Raw genomic sequence first — 20,394 nt, 5'->3', positions numbered from 1 at the left:
AAAAAGCAAGGGAGGAGCAGAGGTAGGAAATAAATATTAAATAAGTATAACTGAAAATAAATCATTTTTATAATATATTTTAAAAGTAAAGGAGTTAATAATGGGTGAAATTATGTGCCTTACATTCAATTCACGTTCTATCTTGGGCATTCCTGAACAGAAGAAAGAAATGTTTTCTTCTAATCACCCAGAATTTAGATTTGTGCAGAACTCGATAGTATGTTTACAGAAGAAAGAAACACAAAAACAAAAGCAACTGTCTGGGTATTTTTTTTAATAACATATACAAAACAAAAAAGTAAACACAAACACAAAACTAAGGAAATGTTCAGTGGGTCTTTTCTGGATGTGGGGAAAGTTTTCCAGATGAGGTCAGTAACATCAACAACTTCATATGTATGCTTTGTTTATTTCTACAATAACAAAAAACAAAACAAAAGGAAATGCATTTTTTATTTATTTATTTTTTTATTTTCTTTCTAAATTGAAGGTAAACAGAGCTGCTTAAAACTGATTTTTGAGAGAAGACTGGCTCTTCAAGCAGCACAGTTACTGCAGCGTCCTCTTGAGGAAGTCCACAAGAAGATGATGAGGGAAACCGAAATCCATCCGAGTCACAATATATCCCTACAGGACGAGAGAGGAAAGGTCACTGTGCAGATATTGAATACAGACAACAAAAAAAAAAGAAAAAAAAAGAGTAAAACACATATCTTACTTCCTGATGAAGCACCTCAGGGTCAATGATATCAAACAAGTTTGCCCCCTGTTTGTCCATCAACCTGGTTATCTCCACCTCCAAAACTGGAAAACAACACATTTCTCAGCTCCTGTTACGGATGTAGCAAGGATTTTATGGAGCCACCATATGGATAAATAATTACATATATGGGGCGGAAACTTTTTCGCCATTAGGGATTAGATTATTAAAGTAAAGTGTAAAATGTTAAGAATGATTTATTTAAAGTCATAAGTGTTCATAAGTAAAAAAATAAATAAATAAATTCTGAAAAAGTTCATGTTAATCAAAAAGCTGCCTAATTGATTAGGAGTAAGGTTGGCATTTGGAAGATTGTGTTTATTTTATTTAGTGGGCCCATTTCGTACCAGACAGGACTTTAGGAACGCCTATTTTCTCCACAGCTTCCCTTATAAACTCAACTTGAGCGTCGTCGTCGTTTATCTGGAAACAGAACGATGAGTCAGTGAAGAAATCCCGATAAAACATTTAAGCGTTCTCTGCTTTCATGTCTGTGAAAACCAATTCAACTTTAGCAAGGTAAGACTGAATAAAAACTGAGAGATGAATGCAGGAAAAAAAACAAAAAAACAATAGCATGTGGAAAGCTCATGGTTTGCAAATTGATTTTACGGTTTTGAAACGTTTCGATTGCCCATTGTGTGATATAATTTGATCAGTTTTCCCACACTTTCCATTATTATTATCACCAGTGCTTTTCTGTTGTTTTGTTTTTTTTCTCACGTGTGGGATGAGGCTCATCTGCTAAAGTATTCTGCAATAAAAATAAATGTTTAGTTTAAAACAAATGCTAAAATAAAATACTCACCAGTGTAGTCTGCTGGGGCAGCTCAGCTCGGATGACAGAGATCCTGTAATTATCATTTCCATCACAAACAAGCGACAGAATCTGTACACACACTGACTAAAATTTTATTAGTATGCGTTTTTTGTTCAACTGTAGATTTACAATTATCTTTTTAAACCCCAAATGAAGAGTATCTTGACAAATGACTAAGATTACTTATTCCTTAAATAAAACATGGCACGGAGAACAATTTGTCTTGTATGGTAAATGTTTTTTGAAATACCACTTAAAAATTACTCAGAGTGGTATTAATCTCCATCAGATAGATAATAGCAACAATGAAACATTTATATCTGCGGCTATAAGACAAAAACTGGAGTGTCTGTTCTGACACTAGAAGAACGTATTTTGTCTTGTCATCCTAAAAATGTATAGTTAAGCCTACTTATGCAAATAATAATAATAATAATAATAATAATAATAATAATAATAATAATAATAATAATAATAATAATAATAATAATAATAATAATATCTTCATAAATGTAAGTGTCTGGCCTTGAACTTTAGTCTGAAGTCTTCCAGTTCTAAGTACTAATAACAAATACTTAACGCTTTGTTCTTGCTACTATCGTCTCCATCAACTGTTGCAAGCTGCATTTAATTTAAACCAAATGCTAAAAAAGCTCAGGCTGTACCTTCATTAAGGCAGGGGAAGTTGCAGCAAAGTTACTTCTTAGTATGTTTTTTCTTTCTACTTATAGAAAGTCTCTTACTGTCGTGGTTTGCCATGGAGAAAGAGTTTCTTATCTGCATAGGAAGCTGTGACGTCTACGGTGATGTTCTGTAAATACAGGAACAAACACATATTAGTTACAAAAGATGTAATAGTGACTGAAACTAGCTAGATGCTATTTCCTTAATGAATCCCACAGAGCAAGAGTGTACATTGTTTTTCTGCACACAGCCTCTCTACTTTGGCTACATTTTTGTTTTAAAACAATGACATTTATTGGCTATATTTAAATGCTGTTAGAAACTTTAAAGACTGAAAACACAAACTTACAGCTAAAAGAAGGTACGCTCCCTTTTTTTTTGCAGAACTAAATCTGTGTTGCTATTTATCGTTTCTTTCCTTCCTGAAAATGTGCAAAATTTGAACTGAAGAGCTTCGTTCACGTCGCTTACACTTTTACACAAACTGCTTTCTAAACCCTTTCTATCTGTCTGTGCTGATAAAGGAGCACAAGAGCTGAACAGTTTCAAATCTTCACTTACCACAATATGTAAAGCATATTGTGGTAAGTGAGTTTTGAAATGTTTTGAATGTTAACATTTCAAAACTCTGTGAAAAATGCCTCGATGCACCGTTTGAAAGGACAGCACTGGTTTGCTTCGACTCCCACAGTAGAGCTCTCCGGTGGCCTGGGCCCAGACTGACGTTCCCACGGTGGATGTGTTCAGAGTGGGAATGGAGGAGCTCCACGCTCGCAGCTCAGGGGAGGCTGATCCCAACAAGCACTGAGCAGCCAGACATAAAGCAACATCTCATATTTGGAAATAAATAAACAAAACGGAAAAAGGGAAATGTTTGGTTTTTTTAATATTACCTTTTCAACATATTCAGGCTTGATGCTGGAGAGATTTGTCTCAAAAAGTGTCTGAAACAAACACAAAAAAAATGGAGCAGTTTTAGTTGTGACTCTGTTTGATGTGATTGTTTATGTCGGGGCTCGACGAGTCGTTGACGTCCAAACAGAAACTTTGGGCCTCATACTTATTGCGTGACATCTGCAAGCTTTTCAAGTTTTATGAACATCTACTGAATAATTAACTTTATGTACATATTTCAGTTATTTGTAAAAAAAAAAAAAAAAATATATATATATATATATAAGCTTTAATTTGAATTAAATAAGGCCTGATATTTAGTTTCGTTCTTATTTTTGACATATTTTTATTTATTAGTAATCTATCTAAACCGTTTATCATGTCTTTTCTTATGTCTTTTTTTGTGTGTTTTATCTACTCCTCTGTGTTATTTTATTAATGTTACTGTGAAGCACTTTGGAGCAACTTGCTTCTGATAAAGTAAATAAAGTGGACTGACAAAATGTTACATTTATGATTGGTGGCATTTTGTTTTGGAGATTTAATTTGAACATAGCATGAACAAACACAAATAAATACTTGAACTAGCCTTTCTTTTATCTTTACAAATAAATAAAAAAAACTCTTAGGTTTTTCTCATTGTTGGCTATAATTATAAAGAGCCAAAAGTGGCTTTGGAGCTGCAGGTTGCAGATTATTTAGTCCAAAAACAGAACATCCCAAGTGCCAGATGTTCACACATACAGATGCCACTAGGTTTTTACAAACACTGTGTACATAATCCTTTTATTCTGACAGACTACCACCGGGAACTTTTTTAGAAACAAAGAAGACCAGCTTTGTGCTCACATCGCTGCAGATTAAGACCCAACAGATCGACTTATCTACGAAATGGGACTTGTTAGAGAACAAGTAGCCAAGATACTTAATTTCCACCACTTTTGGCAGAAAACGACTCACCTTAAGCTCTTCTGATGAGATGTTAAGTTGGAAGCGGCCATCTTGATGAGCAGCAGCAATCAGTGGTTTGAAAACTTCATCTGTTGTTAAGAAGGTAAACAAACAATACCAACAGCAAGGTCGCGACTACTTTATGGAAAGTAATAGCAACTTTCCTTCAAGTGTGCTTCAATAATTTACTTCAAGCTGGATTTACAGGGTCAAATCTGTAATAAAAATCTGTAGTAATTAATTAATATAAATATTCGACCTGTTGCTAAGCTGAACTCGGACCAGAAGTCTATGTATAAAACGGTGTATGTAGTGATTCTGACGTTACAGCAACAATACTTATATGTATTTTTTTGTTATCCTGTTGCAGTTTCGAAGAAAATTGATGTCAGTAAATACTTCAAGACGTCATTCCTGAGTCTGTGGAGTTTCACTCAGCCCACCTGAGAACCAGAAGTAAAGCATCCTGTTTTCAGTCAGGTGATCTGGGAGAAAAACTGAGGCGTTGATCACAGAAGTCAAGTTCAAGTAGGTTGTCAGACCCTGAAGGAGATAAACATCAAAATGCCTCAAGGAAAGGCTTATGACACTACATAGTTCTGACAAGATAAGGGATGCTATATTTACTACACACAACTAAAATACTCAGATGATTTCAAACGATCTTTCTAACCTTGTGGTAGGACTCTATGTAGTTCGCTGTGATGAGAGGAGTCGTAGTTACACCAATGTCAACACTGATGCCGCCATCACTGAGGAAGTCAGCTGCAGACACAAAAAAAGCCAAACGTTCGGATGTTACGACAATCTTAGGACGTTAAACATGAAGATTTAAGAGCCTACAACTAAGATGAAAAGGATTTTCCCCGTAATCCCGCACTGTTCTATCGGACAGGGATAAAAATCTGCTAACTGGGCCACAATTAGGATAAATTAGTTCTTCAGTTTGGTCAAGTAGGCACTGAGACAACATTAACCTTGATTTCACAGACAACATAACTCTCACCTGCTGTGTCTTGTATAAATTCAGCCAGGATGTCTGCCAGCTTGTTGATTTCTTTGCAGATCTGCATTTGACGACACACTTGTCATTACGTTTGACTGGAAGCTGATATGAAGACACCAAAACCTGCGGTCTCCACGCTCACCTGTCCTTTGACGACCAGCTTAACTGTGAAGGTGATGAAGTCAGTGAAGAGCTTCTTCAGCCAGTTGGGCCTGACCAACAAACAGTGAGACACATCAACACCAGTGAACATATCGCCAAAGTTTTCAGTTGTGGAAAAATGTCTTGCTTCAGTAATTTCACTGTTTTCATGTTTTCAGTACCGATCATTACCGTTACTGTGAAATGGTACATACAAAACTGTGTATTTTTGTAACACCCTTATCCTGATTGATACCATTGTTTTTGTTTACATCTCTACAAAACTTTGCAGCATGTCTTCCCCTTCTCTTTCCTGTAAAAATGCCATTCTATAAAGACTTCTAGTGCCCCAAAAATATTGAAAAGAGTACAGTAATCAGTACTGCATTGTAGTCATTACCATTTTTTAAGATCATTTTTAAAGTTTTCCCCTCAACAAATGTATTTGGTTTCAGTTGGATTCAACATGACATGTCTAATTGAAAATTGAAGTTTTACAGTCAACTTTGATGTGACTTTTTTTTTTACATCACAGAAACATGGATTTTAACATATATGTGTGTATACTTTTTTTTAATCTAGTATAGTTTCATCACTTACTCCTTGTCTCCCTCCAGATAGAGGCGAAACTTGTGAAAATTCAGGTAACAATCAGAAGTGTCTGCAGCGACCTTTGAATTACCGCAGTCTGAACAAAAAGATTGGGAATAGAAAGAAGAATTTATTAGAAAAAATTGAGGTAGTGAATGTAACTATCTATGATAATAAGTGTTATAGTTAAACCCCAAAATACATTATGATGAGTTTGTTGGGGTTGAGAATGGGCACAGAGATTTTTTTTTTTAACGTTAATCAATAGCAAAGAATAGTCATATTTAAACTTTAATAAAACATTTTTGAATCTGAAAATTAGTGGATAATAATAAAATTACTAGAGTGAAACAACTGTGTGAAACTAGTTAAATGAAAAATGTATTTTTTCGGGAAATAAAAGTAATCATGATTTACTTACAAAGTTTTGGGTTGATTCCAAGATCAATCTGAGTTTCAACCTCAAAGTCAAGTCTGTGTCCAACATTCATTCTGATGAGAAAAGAAAAAAAAGAAATTATTGAATAAATGAAACATTCTAACCATAAACATATTCCATTGGTATGATACACAACAGAAGAACAGTATAAAATAGATTTTGAATTATTCATATTTTTATATAAAAAAAAAAAGACATAAACCAATATACCACTTTTCTTCCACCCCTCAATATTCCCTACATTGAGTTGATCTATCATATAAATATTGGATCAAGTACGCTGTGATTTGTGACAAAACGCAACAAAAAAGTTGAAGGTAAATAATTAAACGTGTATAAAACTGTGTTGACTTTTTTGACCAAACTTGCACTTTCAGACTCACAGCCAGCTTCCGTATCCGTACAGAATGGTGCCACTGAACACAGCGGAGACGTTGTTTATCTCCAGACCGATGCCTTCCCCTGGACGCAGCTCAAAGTCACTCCGGCCGATCGACAGGTTGTAAATCTCCAAACTGGGTGAGTCACAAAGAGAAAAAACCTGCAGCAGCCTGTTGTGCTGTTGGTACATTTTTGTGGAGGTCTGAGCGTGAGCACTTACTTTTCTAGGCCATATGAGACTTTGCCAAAGAAACCAGCAGATTTCTCTCCTTGCATGCTTGGGTAACGGGCATGTTGGAAAGCTGCCTCAATAACTTTAGTGGTTTTCTCATTCACTAAAGACATAAAGAAACAGAAACAGGACCAGACTGTGAAAAAACCTCATAGGCTCAGCTAGAGGGAGTAGACTTAACAGAGTGGTAAAAAAAAACCCCAAACAAAACAAATTTCTCCTTTTATGTTGTAGTTTTACTTTTTTTGTATCAAAAGTTTCAAATCATCAAACACATTTTAATATAATACAAAGATAATCTTGGAAAACAGTTTGGAAACTATGATTTCATTTTTCCAGTATGGATAAATATTATTTAAATGGAGCCGACCTTCCCCGATGTAAAAAAAAAATAAAACATTTTGCCAGTTTGGAGAGTTTTTGAGCACATCACAGCACCTCTATTTAATCTAAATCTGGACTTTGACTGGTCCACTTCCACACCTGGCTGATGTGCTTTGAAACATTCTCCAGCTACATAACCCAAACCAGCTTCAAGTCTTAAAATGATGATTGAACTCATAGAGGAAGTCATGGGCTTATCAATGAAAACAAGAAGAGGGAAAGCCGACTTTCACCATGTGTAATATATTTTTTTTACATAAATAATGAAAGCCAACCTCAACTTCCACTGGGTTCAATTGTGCCCTCCTTGATGAGTCATCATCAGTAGTATGCTCAAACATCTTTGCAGAGCCTATATTCAAACCTTTCAATCTCACATTTTGAACGTTTTGAAAACCTTTTGAAATGGCAGATTTTAGGACACGTGCGCAGATTGACGCATAAACGCTAATAGATTTAAAATTTATTGTCAATCACAATTTTTTCTTATATTGAAAGAACATCTCGTTTGGTAATTCAGATATTGTCAGTAAATTCTTACTTTAATGTTATTAACTTGCTTTTTCTGTCCTAATTCCATGTTCATGAAGGTCTCCAATCATAAGCCAATTTTCATTGAATTACTTGAGTATATAAAACATTATATTTTCTTAATATTGGAGAGCAACAATAACAAAAAACTTGAAAGACAATTGGAATATATAATTTTTTTATTTTATGTGTTGGAACGAATTGAAGCGCCTGCTATTTTGTGTTTATGCTCGAGTTGTATCCTTTGTTTACATTTCTTTGTTTTCATCAACTCGATGTTTGTCTTGTTCTGTTTTTGCTCTTAATAAAGTTTTATTATAAGTCATATCTTGAGCTTGGAGTTCCTTTTCTGGCCAATATAACTACACTTGTACTTGCTGACAATAAAAAAAAACAGTCTTCTACCTGTCAAAACATGCTTCCCTTGGTAGTTTACAGAATTTGTATTAGTTTAAAAATGCTGGGAACAAATATCCTAAATTATTCAGTAAGTTGTCTGTTGTGTGTTTTGAAAACACACAACTTTAGAGACCTTCTTCTCTGCTGAACAATGCACAAGTCAGAGTTAATGTAGCCTAACAGAAACAGTCGAACAATCCTCAGAAAATAGTCAGATACTAAGTGAGAGAGAAGCCAAAGGTCACAGTAAAACAATGAAAACCTTCAGCAGTCCTGGAGAAATATTGATCAAGACCAACAAAGTAAGGAAAACAAAGCAATGATGGGTGAATTTAGCATCTGCATCGTAGAGCTTGGTTGATGTAAGATGACAGGGATCTGGTGTCACTGGGTTTAACTGGGAACCAGCCTTTAGAAGAGGCGGTAGAGCAAAAACACCCAATCAGTGTACACATCAATGTCACCCTTGACCCTCCATTAGACAAGCCGCTGGTGAGGACTTCATCATTTCTCAGTTTCTGCTCTGGAGAAATTGAACTGTAAAAACTTTCTGGTTCAACTACATTCACTTGTTGCATTTAGCATAATCAGATTGGATCGGAGGATGTCAGTACTACTCACACACAGCAGCCGCAGGATAGGTGAGTCTGCACACAACTCCAGTGTATTTGTAGGCCGAAGAAGGATCCTGAAGGCAGCTGTGGGTCGTTCCAAACAGAGAGAGGAGCAGCAGCAGTGGGAGAGTGTCGCCTGGCATTCTGCTAGATCCTCCGACTCTCGAATTACTGTAGCATTTGCTCTGCAGCCTGTTACAGCTACAGGTTCAGCGTACCGTAGCTTTCCAGGGACAAACTGCCTCGTTCATCCAATCAGAAACGGAGGAGTTGAGTTTTGTACTGTAGGAGTGAAGAGACAAACACAGACTCAGACAAAACAGGTCAAAGTGCAACTTTGTCAGTGAGGCAACAGCTGAAAAAACCTACTACACAAATTAAAGATGACACAAGAAGAAAAATAGCTGGTATTAAAGAAAAGAAGTCAAGGCAAATATTATTGTACACACCCAGAAAAATGATCTTTAAAAACGTCCAAAAACTTGAAAAACCTACATTTTTGTCAGAAACTCCCAGTTTTCCTGCTCTGTCCAGGTGACCAACTTCCCCGTACTGAGCTCTGTTTGAACAAAGAGGGTTTTGACATCCAAAGGTTGTCAGGGTAACTGGATATAGGAGCCGAGTCCAAGTGTTCATGTCCTACTGCGTTTTGTCCCCCGAATCTCCTCTGTGGATGAGGTGAATTTGGCCTTGTAACAGTATTATACATTCCAACTTTTTTACTACCCAGTATTAAATTTTGTTCATATTTAAGTTTTATACGAGCTGTGAGACGCGATGTGCAAGACGCAACTGATGATCCACACAGAGAGTGAGAGATGTAAATTGGAGATAAACAGAATAAATCCTCAAGATCATTAAGGATTATTTAGCCCCTCCTGGACGTCAGCTCACGAGCTCCGTTAGTTTAAATGCTTATTTTCTGTGATCAATCGTTAAGCGTTAGACATAAAGTACGAGAATTTGTTCTCATATGGTATTTTTGTTGTCATTTTCTCATGGGTTGTCAACACCAGAATAAACCCAGTTTTATAATTTTACATCGTGCGTAAATCCTTGAGGATGCTACAGGCCCGACTGTTTCAGTGAAGGGTTGAGACATGGGTCTGTGGGGGCACAACAGGGTACAGACACACACACACACACACACACACCACGAAAAATAAACTCACAAAAGCTATCTGGCGCAGCACAATGGTGTTGGAGATTTCTCTGGTGAGCAGGAGGTTCTGACTTTCACTGCAGAACTACCTCAAGTCAAGTTTGAGGGTTTATGTAAAATACTTGGTATCAGCTCAGCTGGAACCAAACATTCAGCCTCTCTGATCACAGCAAGTCAACTGCGGATTCATAGAGAGGATTTTAGTTCGTTGAACCGCCTCTGAAGTTCCTACAGGGTCTGAACTGCAAAAAAATGTACAAATATTTTCTTTGAACTATAAATTGTCCCAACCTCGTCTTGGAGATCTCAACCTATTACAGTTTAACTTTTAGCAAACACGTGAACTGTGGTGGAATTTAAACGTCAAATAACTGAACAGAGTCGGTCGAAAACATTTGACCAATCAAATGTTTAGCTACAAGTTCTGGGGAATATTACATCAGGGCTTTTCCCTATGACTTCCTTATGCAGTGGAAAATGAAGGGACTTTTTTTGTTTCTTAAAAGGGGCAGAAACAGTTTCTTCACAAAAAACACAAAACAAAAAAGTATCATTTGACATACAAACATTTATTGCATCTTTTATAGGAAACATTTCCATTGTAAGGGCCATTTTAAGGTTGGAACAAAAATAAAGATAGAAATGTCGACTATACAGGGACCGTTGCCAGTCTTCTTTCCTCCCCACATAGGAGACAAGCATTAAGTTAAGGTACAGAAAATATACACGATTACACAATTACCTTTCATTCTGCTTACTTAAAAGTTACTTCAAGGCTTTACAGAGACAAGATTATAAAACCTGTTTATTTACCATTACAGATCAAAATTCATGCAAAAGAATGAAGTATGAAGTACTAAAGTCATTTGTATCTGATCACTTCCCATTCAATGTTAATTATTATATAAAATATCAGGAAGAAGAGTAATAGTGTATTGTATTATGTAATCTGGAATGGTACCAGAAAAAAAAAAGACAAAAAACTGAGACCTAAAGTCCTAATATAATTTTTCACGATATATTTTGCTTCTTTATATTGAATTTGATCTGTAATCTCAACTATTTGTGTGAAAGGCTCCGAGCCCCTAAAAAGTCGCGAGTCATAACCTCTATTTTGAAGGTTGCATATGATAGAAGTTGGATGTAAAGTGCGTTTGTGTACACAAAAAAATATATTTGCAGCTTTTTCTGTTTTTTTTAAACATGCTTTTATAAACTACTTTTCAAATCAGTTAGGTAAAAACATTCATATTTGGTCACAAAAAATGTTTCAATAAAAAGAATCCACCTTAAAACCCTTAGAGTGGAATGAAAGAGGTGGAAAAAAATTATCTGGGATCAAACCTTTTTTCTGTGTTTAATCCAGGACATGAATTCCTTCTTCAGTTTTCTTGAAATAAATTGTATTCCAATTATAACTTAAGGTTTATAGCGTGGCACTCCTGCAACTCACCTGCAATCACAGACTAACAAGCTGATTTTTTTATGGTACAATGAGTTCATTTGTCTTCGTAGAGACAAAAAGTGTAAAAGTGAAAAACACCTCTGTTAAAAATGTGCTAACGCATGTTCTTTCTGAGAATCTAAAAACAGATTCAGGAGTATCTGTATGTGACAAACTTTCTGGTCACATACTACTCTTTTTTTTTTTCTCTTTTAGATCTAATGAAATTTGAATGCTTTTGGAAATAAATAATCCCTCACACTAAAAGAGAAATCGCAAAAAGCAAAGACTTTCCATCCTTTACCTTCAGGTTCCACCTTGTGCCCGTTACCTTCTGATGAAGCATTAAACATGGTGCCGAGATAGAAACCTGAAACTAGCATTGAGAAACTGCCAGCTTTCAGTCCTTTGGTACCGTCCATATTTTTTTGGCAAGTCTCATTGTGCTGGTATTTGGTTTGCCACTTCTTGCTGCTTCAGCAGCTCCTAGGATCCCAGCATGCTCTCCGGTTGCCGTTATAAACCAAACGCTGCCCCCTTGGGAACTCAGTTCGCCACACCCTGAGCAGCCTCGGGTATAAGGGAGGAGAAGAAAGTTTTGAAGAAGACCCAGGCTGTCCACATGACGGACACCCTGTGAGGAGGAACTAAAACTGCCGTCATTGGCTCCTCAGATTCCTCAGCTGCGTGTTCCACAATCGGCCCATCAGCTGGTTCTTCGGCCTGAAGAGTCAAAGGACAGAAAGGTTTCTCAGTGAAAAGTAGTTCCCAATAAACCTCCATCTGCGGGTCATTTGTTCACTTATGATGAGGTCAAAACCATTCTGGTATAATATTAGCGAAGGGCATGTTTAAACGATTTGAAGAAACTGGAAACTTAAGTGAATAAAATCTGAAATTCTTACATGGTGATGCTCGGGGTTCCTGTCCTCATTCTGCTGGTTGTGTTGGACCTCAGGGGGCTGGAGGTGGGGTCCTTGGACCGGTGCTGGCCTTCTGAAGGGGAACCAGCCCATAGTGTGTCTGCATATGCAAAGAGATAAGAAATTAGTTTCTGTAAATGCCAAAATGTTTAATTTTGTCAGTATTAAAAAATAACTGTGGGCCGTAAGATCAAAGTCAGTACAATTAACAAGGATGTGCACTGCAAAGCCAAAAGTCTGACTTAAAACAAGAATCCATAAAGAAAATATATACAATTTTTAAAAACCCTATAAAATTAACTAAAAAAAAGCAGGATTCTGAATGAAAATTCATTACATAACATTAGCATATTTAACTTTTTGTGTGTGCAAAAAAAAAGAAAGAAAATATTTTCTCCTGAGGAGTTTGAAGAAAAAGGAGATACAAGTTTTTAGAACAACTAAGTGCCTCAGATTGCATTCACTCAGCAGCTACTTATGTGCAGCAGAAATGCCACAGTGCGCCCCCTGCTGGTCAGTCACCACTAATATCTCAGATACAATAAAAAAAAACAAACTTCAAAGCTTCATTCTGTTTTTGTTTTTTTCTACTGAATAGAGAACGTGTTTGGCACATGGACTTCAAATTTTATCTGTTACTTGCTAAAATTGATTTTTGTTTGTCCAACTGAATTATGGCTGAATCATACATTCACAGCCACTAATATATAATCAAAGGAAACCAAACTATGACTGATCATTTATGGAAAAGGATCACTTGTTTTTTTTCCACTTTTCTTAATGCTGTTCATCAGCCAAGAAGATTTATTCTCAAACTGGTTCAAAGTATAAAAACGAAGCGTAGCAGAGAAGCTTACAGATACATGACGAGCAGCGTGCTCATCACCATCAGAAAGCGGCTCAGGTTGGAGTTGAAGTAAACGATCATGAGCAGGACGCCGAGTCTTGCCGCGGAGTACAACCAGTCCAGCCAGTCGCGCTCCACGTCCTCCTCGTCCTCCATTACGGGCCCGCCCTGTGCGTTCATTCGCATGTTCTGATTGGCCTCCCCCGGGTTGATGAAAGCAGCGTCCTGCACCGGGTTCTGATTCACTGGCAGGTTGTCAATGGGGTTCTGATTGGCCAGAGGGGCTGGGACAGGAACTTGGTGGGCAGGGACAGGTGGGTATTGGGCGATGGTTGCCACCGGCGGCGGGGGAACAGAACCTGCCGCTGCCATGGCTGCGTGGCTATTGGTGGGAAATTAGATTTAGAGATCAGAAATTACAAAAGTCGAGGAACAATGGAGAAGATTAATAATCAACAGATACTCACTACTGCATGTAATATTGTCTTGCATAGACATGCTGGAGCCACAGGAGCTGCTGAGGGCTGTACAGGGATAAGGCAGGAAAGGTTGGCTGGGTCAGCTGGGACGCTGCAGCGCTGCAGGAAAAATAGAAATCTTATAAGAAACGTGATCTTTTGTCCAGGAAAAAATACCAGCAGCGATAAAATATGGAATGCTTGGCTTACAACCCACATGCATATTTATTTATTGGTCAGGTGGAAGTTAATACTAATGCTCAGAATCTGAAAACTGCACTTATAAAAGAGCTACTCATTCTGAAAGTGTTAGTTGCTCTCATGGAAACTCCCAAGTGATTTCTTGTCAATGTCTTTAAATTTCACTTCAGTCTGTGACAAGAGGTTACTCTGAAGAGAGTAGCAAACAGAAATGATTGTATGTTTTGGGGTAATTACAAGCTGCATCTTGTGGTTTTCCTCTCTTTAATCTGAGATTCTTAGACTTTTATAAACAATCTTCAGCAGCTTTATGCAGTATCCCCTCCCACTTTGCACCTTGTTTAAAACACTCTGTAATTAAGGATGCTCTCTTCATAGCTTACGGTGCTGAAGCAGGCCATGTTGGAGCTCCAGGCGTCTGCGTGTGGATCTGAGTAGAAGTTGCCTGAGCCGAAGATGTCTGCCTCCTCTGCCTGAGCTCTGGTGTGCTGGGAGGTGGGCTTGAACTGGAAGGATGTGGTTGTTCTGCCTCCTTGGTCTGCAGAACAAAACACAAAGCATGAGAAATGTGAGAGTTGGTGTACACCAGGGCTCTGCAACTTTTACAATCCAAAGAGACATTTTGCTTTCAGTCTAGCAAAGAGAATAGATGTAGTTTCCTTTATACGATGTTGACATTTGTGGAAAACGCTGTAAAAAAATATATCAATCAAAAAAAGCATATAATTTCCAACCTAATAACTAAAAAGATAAAGCTAAAAATATTACTGGTACTTTAGTGTCATTCCATTGTGGAAATTCAATGCAATTATTCTATTGAAAAACCTCTAAATGTTAGATCTAAATAATAATTTAAAAAAACAGTTAATCATTTTGAGTAAAAGGTATGAAGAGTGGAAGGTCCAAAGAGCTGCTAGCTGCAGCACCCTGGTTTAATCAAGTAACAGGATGAACCAACACCTGCAGGTTCTGAGTATTAACCAAAGTAAAGAAGGCAGTGAAACCAAAGCGAGCCACATTTAGGTGTGAGATCTTTAATGATGACAGCTGAAGTGGAACTGTTCCGCCTCATAGCATGTCGGTAGGAAAGGAGGAGCTGAATGAGCCCACCTGCTACAAAGAGGGTTCTTTTTTACGTTTTTGTCATTTTGAAAACAACTTGTTTATTAAAATCTTATTAAACATATATCAGTCTAATAACTATATAATTTCTAAAACCAAGTCTTAAAAGCCTAGAATATCACTAAAAGAAGATTAAGTAAAAACATTAAGGTACCATTTGTCTGAACAGTATTTCCAGCTCCACATAAGGAAGTTAAATATGCAAAACAATGTGTCGTGCAAAACAAACTGCTGACAAGATGACAAACTCAAACCACTTAGGAAAACAAAACCAGACACATTCAGAGTTAAAATAATCAATCTCTGCTTTAAATATGTGTTTGGTCGCTCTTTCATAACAGTAAAAGTGACATTAAGTTACTCAAGCACTTGTCTGAAGGAGCTCTGTAGTTTAAAAGGCAATTCACTTTTAGCAACTCTCACTGCAAATTTTAAAACAATAGTTTACATAATTTAAGCAACCACAACTGTACTCAAAAACATTGGACGCATATTTAATAAAACAAAAAAATGTTTTTGAAAAACTCTTGTTTACCGGTTTCTCCCAAGGTTTCTCAGTTTCAGTGAGTGAAGCGTAAGATTTTAAGGTCATTATGATATAGATTTCAGAAGTGAATGAATAGGAAAAACTCTACCTCCATAAGTTTAGCTGTTGAAGGTGACTCCATGGTTTTTAGCCCAAGGTTAGCCAAAAGCACACTTTAATACAATTTACAGTAAGATTCATAATCATTACTGATGAAAGGTTTTACCCTGCTACTAAAAAGCTTTTTTTTTTAAGCCAAGCTTGGTAAACCCTTCCACGGTCTTAGCGTAATGCTCAGGTGGAGGGTGGCAGATGTCACTGTCAGGCATCAGAGAAGCAGCAGGGTGGTTGTCCCATCAGATTGTCAGTTCCCACAACCAAACACTCCCAATGTGCTCCTTCATGACAAAGGAGCAGGCAATTTTAGTTTGACTTGAGAGACATATGAAACACTTTTTGAAGTTTTAAGACTTTTTGAGCCCCCTGAAACTCTATCTTTGTTATTGAGCTCCCACCCCACAAATATCCATCTGCATACCTCCCTGGCACAGATTCTAATCTAGAACTGCAGAGACTACAGTTCTAGATCAGAAATTTAAATACTGTTTAAACTAATGTTTACCTTTGTTGATGCTTGGGGTGGATTTCTCATGGGACAAACCAGGTGCAGAGTGGGAATGGAGTCCATCTGCAAAATTGAAGATAAAAAAGTGACTTTTCCCTCCATGTAAACCCTCACAGACACGACACTTTGGAAAGAAAAATAACAACAAGCTGGTATAAACACAAAGTGCTGCTAGTCTTTCTGTCACTTTGGCTACAGCACAGTTGGTGTTTCTTTTCCGTTTACGCAAGACCATAGTTATTTCACAGTGGAAATGTCTGGGTCACCTTAAACCTTCAAAAACCAGAACAATTTCGCAGTCACATAAAATCTAACAAAAAAAAACTCGTTAGACGCAAAGAAAAAAAACAACAACAATAGCCTAGTTTAGCACTCAGTGGATTCTAACACCCGATTTAAACTCTGTTCTTCTTCTGCCTCCCTCAGCTTTGAAAAAAAAAAAAAACAAGTCTTTGCTAAAATATAGATACACGTGATTATATAATTCTTCAGGAAACAAAAATAGAAGCCATAGACCTTTAGACTTTTGCACTATCACAATATTTGCTAATCAAATGACATTCCACGATGGATCCCCAGAATGATCCCCTGTTGTATTTCTTGTTATTAGCAGTATTTGCATGCAGGTCCAGGCTCAGCTCTACTGTTCTTACTTAACACAGAACTGGTGTTTCTTTCCTCAAAGCAAGAGTTGCACCTTTAAAGTTCATGCAGGTTAGTGGATTTACTCCATATGTAAGGACATGCTGGGTAATCTGGTTCGCAACACAGCCCAGTGATAAACATTCATGACACATTTAAAAAAAATATGTGGATTAGTTCATAAAAGTAGTGCCACGGCAACTGAAGAAAACGTGAAAAAAAATTGTGTTTATAAGGATGTTTGCTAAACAACGGTGTTGTATTACAATCATTCGCAAGATAAAAGATATGAAATATCTTCTATCTTATATTTTTTTAACTTGGCTACACTAAATTTAAAAACAATAAGAACTCGTTTACAGGCTGAGGAACTCCTGAACAGGCTGTTAAATATCAAACAACGTTCAATGAGAAAAATGTCCAGAAATTCTGTACCCTGCATTACCCAGAATAATTTTACTGATTTAAAGTTTAGTTGTACATTTTTTGTTAGTTTTAATAAATATAAACATATTGTAATGAACAATAAACACAATGAAAACATACCTGTCTGAAAAGATCTTTGATGTGCAAATGATCAGGCAGCAGCTTGCCAGCAAAGATCAGTCTCTGGTCACTTATAGCCTAAAATACAAAAAGAAAGAACAAAAAAAATATTTACATTTCAGGCATTAAATCATTTGGAAGAAAGAAAGTCGCACATTAAACCAGTTGTATACCCTAAGGATAATTTACTAGAGTCATCTAAAGAAAACTTAAAATGTTAGGTTTCAAATTGCAAATAAATGTCTATGTTGTCATTAAATAATTGACTTTTGTAGAAGTTTTTGACAGCAATGTTATTTTTAAAATACTACACAGTTGAGGTTATTTCAAGTGAGTTATGCAAAACATTTGGAAAAAAAAATTGAAATACAGCATTTCTTACAATTTCTGCATTTTCCTTGCAAACACCTGCCTCAGAAATTCTGTACCCTGGTAAACAACATCTGACAATTGACAATTCAGACCTAATCAAGATTACCTCAGATATTGACAACTAAAACAGATATGGCTTGATTGAAAAATGAAATTTCTTCTGCTTCCTGGCCAATTTTACTCTTAGATTTACATAAATTTGCAACTGACAAGCGGCGTGTTACTCATTATTTACAGAGCTGGCTAAAAACACATGGCTAACTTCCCAGAGTTGATCAATAATTAACTTTACTGTGAAACTACAGCTTCTTTTTAACTTTGACGTTTTTTTCCCCCCAGTTTTGTGTTTGACCACCTCTCACTGACTACCTGCACCATCTAATCTCAGAAACAAATGCTTTTTTAGCTCTTGGCATCTCAAGACTTTCCCACATTAAGGTAAACATACACAGAATATAGTTTTACAATTTTATTCAACATAGGTGGGGTAGTGTTGGGGCCTTAAAATGGATGTTTATTTATCTGAAGACCACCCTTTAAAAAATTAAATAAAAAAATTCAACCAAGTGCCCTGCTCAAAGCCCCTATATTTTGACTAAAACATCTACCTTGAATGATGAAAAAGCTAATTTTTTTTGTTTTAAGATTTAATACACCTGATTCCTGTTGTAAAACTGTCCTTCTCCATGAATAAATACAACTATTCTGATTTTTTGAGTATTTTGGGTAATTAGACATTTGATATGATTACCAAAGACAGAACATTCATATAAGATAGTTTAACACTTTGTGGCCATTTTTATGCATTTTGGGGTTGCAATATTTTACAGGTTTCAATGAAAATGGAGGGACATTAATTCAAGAACTTCAGCTTATAAAAAACTTAAAACCTTCATTTTCACAGACAAATATTAAGTTGTCATTGTTTGAAATGTATTTTGTAGCTCGTTCAGATAAAACGAGCTACTTTATTCTGGGGTATTCTTTGTATCAGTAACTACTCAAATTGAACCTTGTTGACTACTGCGCCCTGAGATGACCTCTGCTGAATCTTTGCTTCACAAACTGTACTCTTGGTGCCTTTTAGCTTGAGGAAAACATTGTAAAAAAACTGAATTTATGGGTTACAAAGACAGCATCATGAAGATTTCTATGGCCCCTTTGAAAGCCCGTAACAAGCGGACATTTAGAACAGATACACCCAGGCAGGAAGATAATACGGAGGAAATGGCTGACAGCTGTTAGCTCGGAGCGGCTGTTATGACATTCCACAACATAGCCTCGAGCTAATGTCTAGCCTCTTATTACATACCGGTTTGCTTGGGTAAACCCTCGACAAATGAACCTTAAGGTCCTTTACAGTCCACTTCATGTCGACGCCATCAATAATTTGGTCCTCCTGAGCCTGGTTAGGCGTTTTAACGAGAAGACTGGTCGTCTTTTGTTGAGAATCTTCTAAATCCATTTTCACTTTTGAGTCAGTTGACGCGGTAACTGGGTGGAGGTATTCGCTACAATAACGCTACTCAGGAACAGCGACGGTCTGTTTATAAAATATACTGGTAGAAAGGCTGGAACAAAAGTAAACCTTTTCTTGAGCTGAGAAACTTTACGACCGGAGCAGCGTCTAGAACTGTCTGTATGCGGTCCGTCGTACGGCACTTTACAGGAACAGTATTGTTTCCAAACACATTGTGGCTGCTCCCGATTGGCTAAACGCAACTTTCGCTCAGACGTGGAGGCTCGTCAAATGTTTGCACTGAGAGCATGCGCGGAAATCTAGACAATTATTCAAAGATCGTCTATTTTACAATAGTGCCTGAAATAGCTCACTTTGGCTCTTAGGGTTACTCGAAGTTGACAACTCCTTAAACACATTATACATTTTTAACACAGAGAGGAATATCCATTTTATACGTATAAATTCGTCAACAAAAGATTTTCTGGAATTTTAATGTAAGACCCTATTTTTCACTTCAGTAGTATCCCTTACATTTGTTGTATCTGAAAAGTCAACAAAGTGTGTCCTCTTTTTAACCCGTCTGTTATTAAAAAAGTAACTTTTCAGAACATTACTCATCCAGTAATGTTGCATCAGTTATCTTATTCAGACCGGAATGGGTACCGTATATGTCAATATGTTGGAAGAACATTGAAATATTAATTTATGTCAGTAATTCACTTAAAAAAAAGCAAAATCCTGTTACACAGATTAGTTAAAAAGGAAGGATGAAAAATATGTTATTGAAAGGTGTTTGTGTTAGGCATTACCACAGCTTTAACAGGATCGTAAAGGAAAGCCAATGAAGCAGTTTGGGGGGAAATTACAAGCTGTGGACCCCTAATTGTTCAGTATACAAGAGACTTTTGGCTGTAGAACATTGGAACATTTCCGGAACATGTACTGTGTGCTCTGATGAAAATGAATTTATTGGCATGATAAATATGCTTAAATATGCTAAATAAATTACACCAGCTTACACACTACTTCCATTTGAGGGAGACCCAGAGAAAACCCATGACTAAAGTCAATGGACTAGTGTAATTGCTGACTTTGGGATTCCTCAGACTAAACTACTGCAGTATCACTGATGAGAGGGCGTCTGGCTTTACCCTTGAACCTCTTCAAACCAACCTTGGCTTGGTGGAAGATGAAAAATGAAAACATTATGGCCACTTCATAGGTTTTAAAAAAAAAA

General features: G+C 36.8%; 2 protein-coding genes across 2 annotated transcripts; both read right to left on the bottom strand.

Annotated features, from left to right (window-relative positions):
* Positions 1 to 446: 446 nt before the first annotated feature.
* cetp (cholesteryl ester transfer protein, plasma) lies at positions 447 to 9,401 on the bottom strand. Its single transcript, XM_008411744.1, has 18 exons — positions 9,323 to 9,401; positions 8,835 to 9,109; positions 6,888 to 7,002; positions 6,670 to 6,801; positions 6,269 to 6,339; positions 5,857 to 5,944; positions 5,258 to 5,327; positions 5,116 to 5,176; positions 4,783 to 4,874; positions 4,553 to 4,652; positions 4,119 to 4,198; positions 3,158 to 3,208; positions 2,916 to 3,068; positions 2,324 to 2,391; positions 1,569 to 1,611; positions 1,108 to 1,183; positions 719 to 804; positions 447 to 627 (listed from the first exon to the last, which is right to left on the bottom strand). The coding sequence occupies exons 2-18, from the start codon at positions 8,968 to 8,970 to the stop codon at positions 550 to 552; spliced, it is 1,500 nt and encodes a 499-aa protein (XP_008409966.1). The 5' UTR covers positions 8,971 to 9,109; positions 9,323 to 9,401; the 3' UTR covers positions 447 to 549.
* Positions 9,402 to 10,537: 1,136 nt separating this feature from the next.
* On the bottom strand, positions 10,538 to 19,425 carry herpud1 (homocysteine-inducible, endoplasmic reticulum stress-inducible, ubiquitin-like domain member 1). Its single transcript, XM_008411743.2, has 8 exons — positions 19,008 to 19,425; positions 17,324 to 17,401; positions 16,133 to 16,198; positions 14,246 to 14,400; positions 13,671 to 13,781; positions 13,214 to 13,585; positions 12,339 to 12,456; positions 10,538 to 12,156 (listed from the first exon to the last, which is right to left on the bottom strand). Exons 1-8 carry the CDS (start codon positions 19,158 to 19,160, stop codon positions 11,980 to 11,982), a joined length of 1,230 nt encoding a protein of 409 aa, XP_008409965.1. The 5' UTR covers positions 19,161 to 19,425; the 3' UTR covers positions 10,538 to 11,979.
* Between the last annotated feature and the right edge of the window lie 969 nt (positions 19,426 to 20,394).

This window comes from Poecilia reticulata, linkage group LG6 (assembly GCF_000633615.1).
Source record: "Poecilia reticulata strain Guanapo linkage group LG6, Guppy_female_1.0+MT, whole genome shotgun sequence".
In the NCBI taxonomy this organism is placed as follows: Eukaryota; Metazoa; Chordata; class Actinopteri; order Cyprinodontiformes; family Poeciliidae; genus Poecilia; species Poecilia reticulata.
The sequence above is the reverse complement of the archived record's forward strand: the minus strand, read 5'-3'. Positions and strand labels throughout refer to the sequence as shown.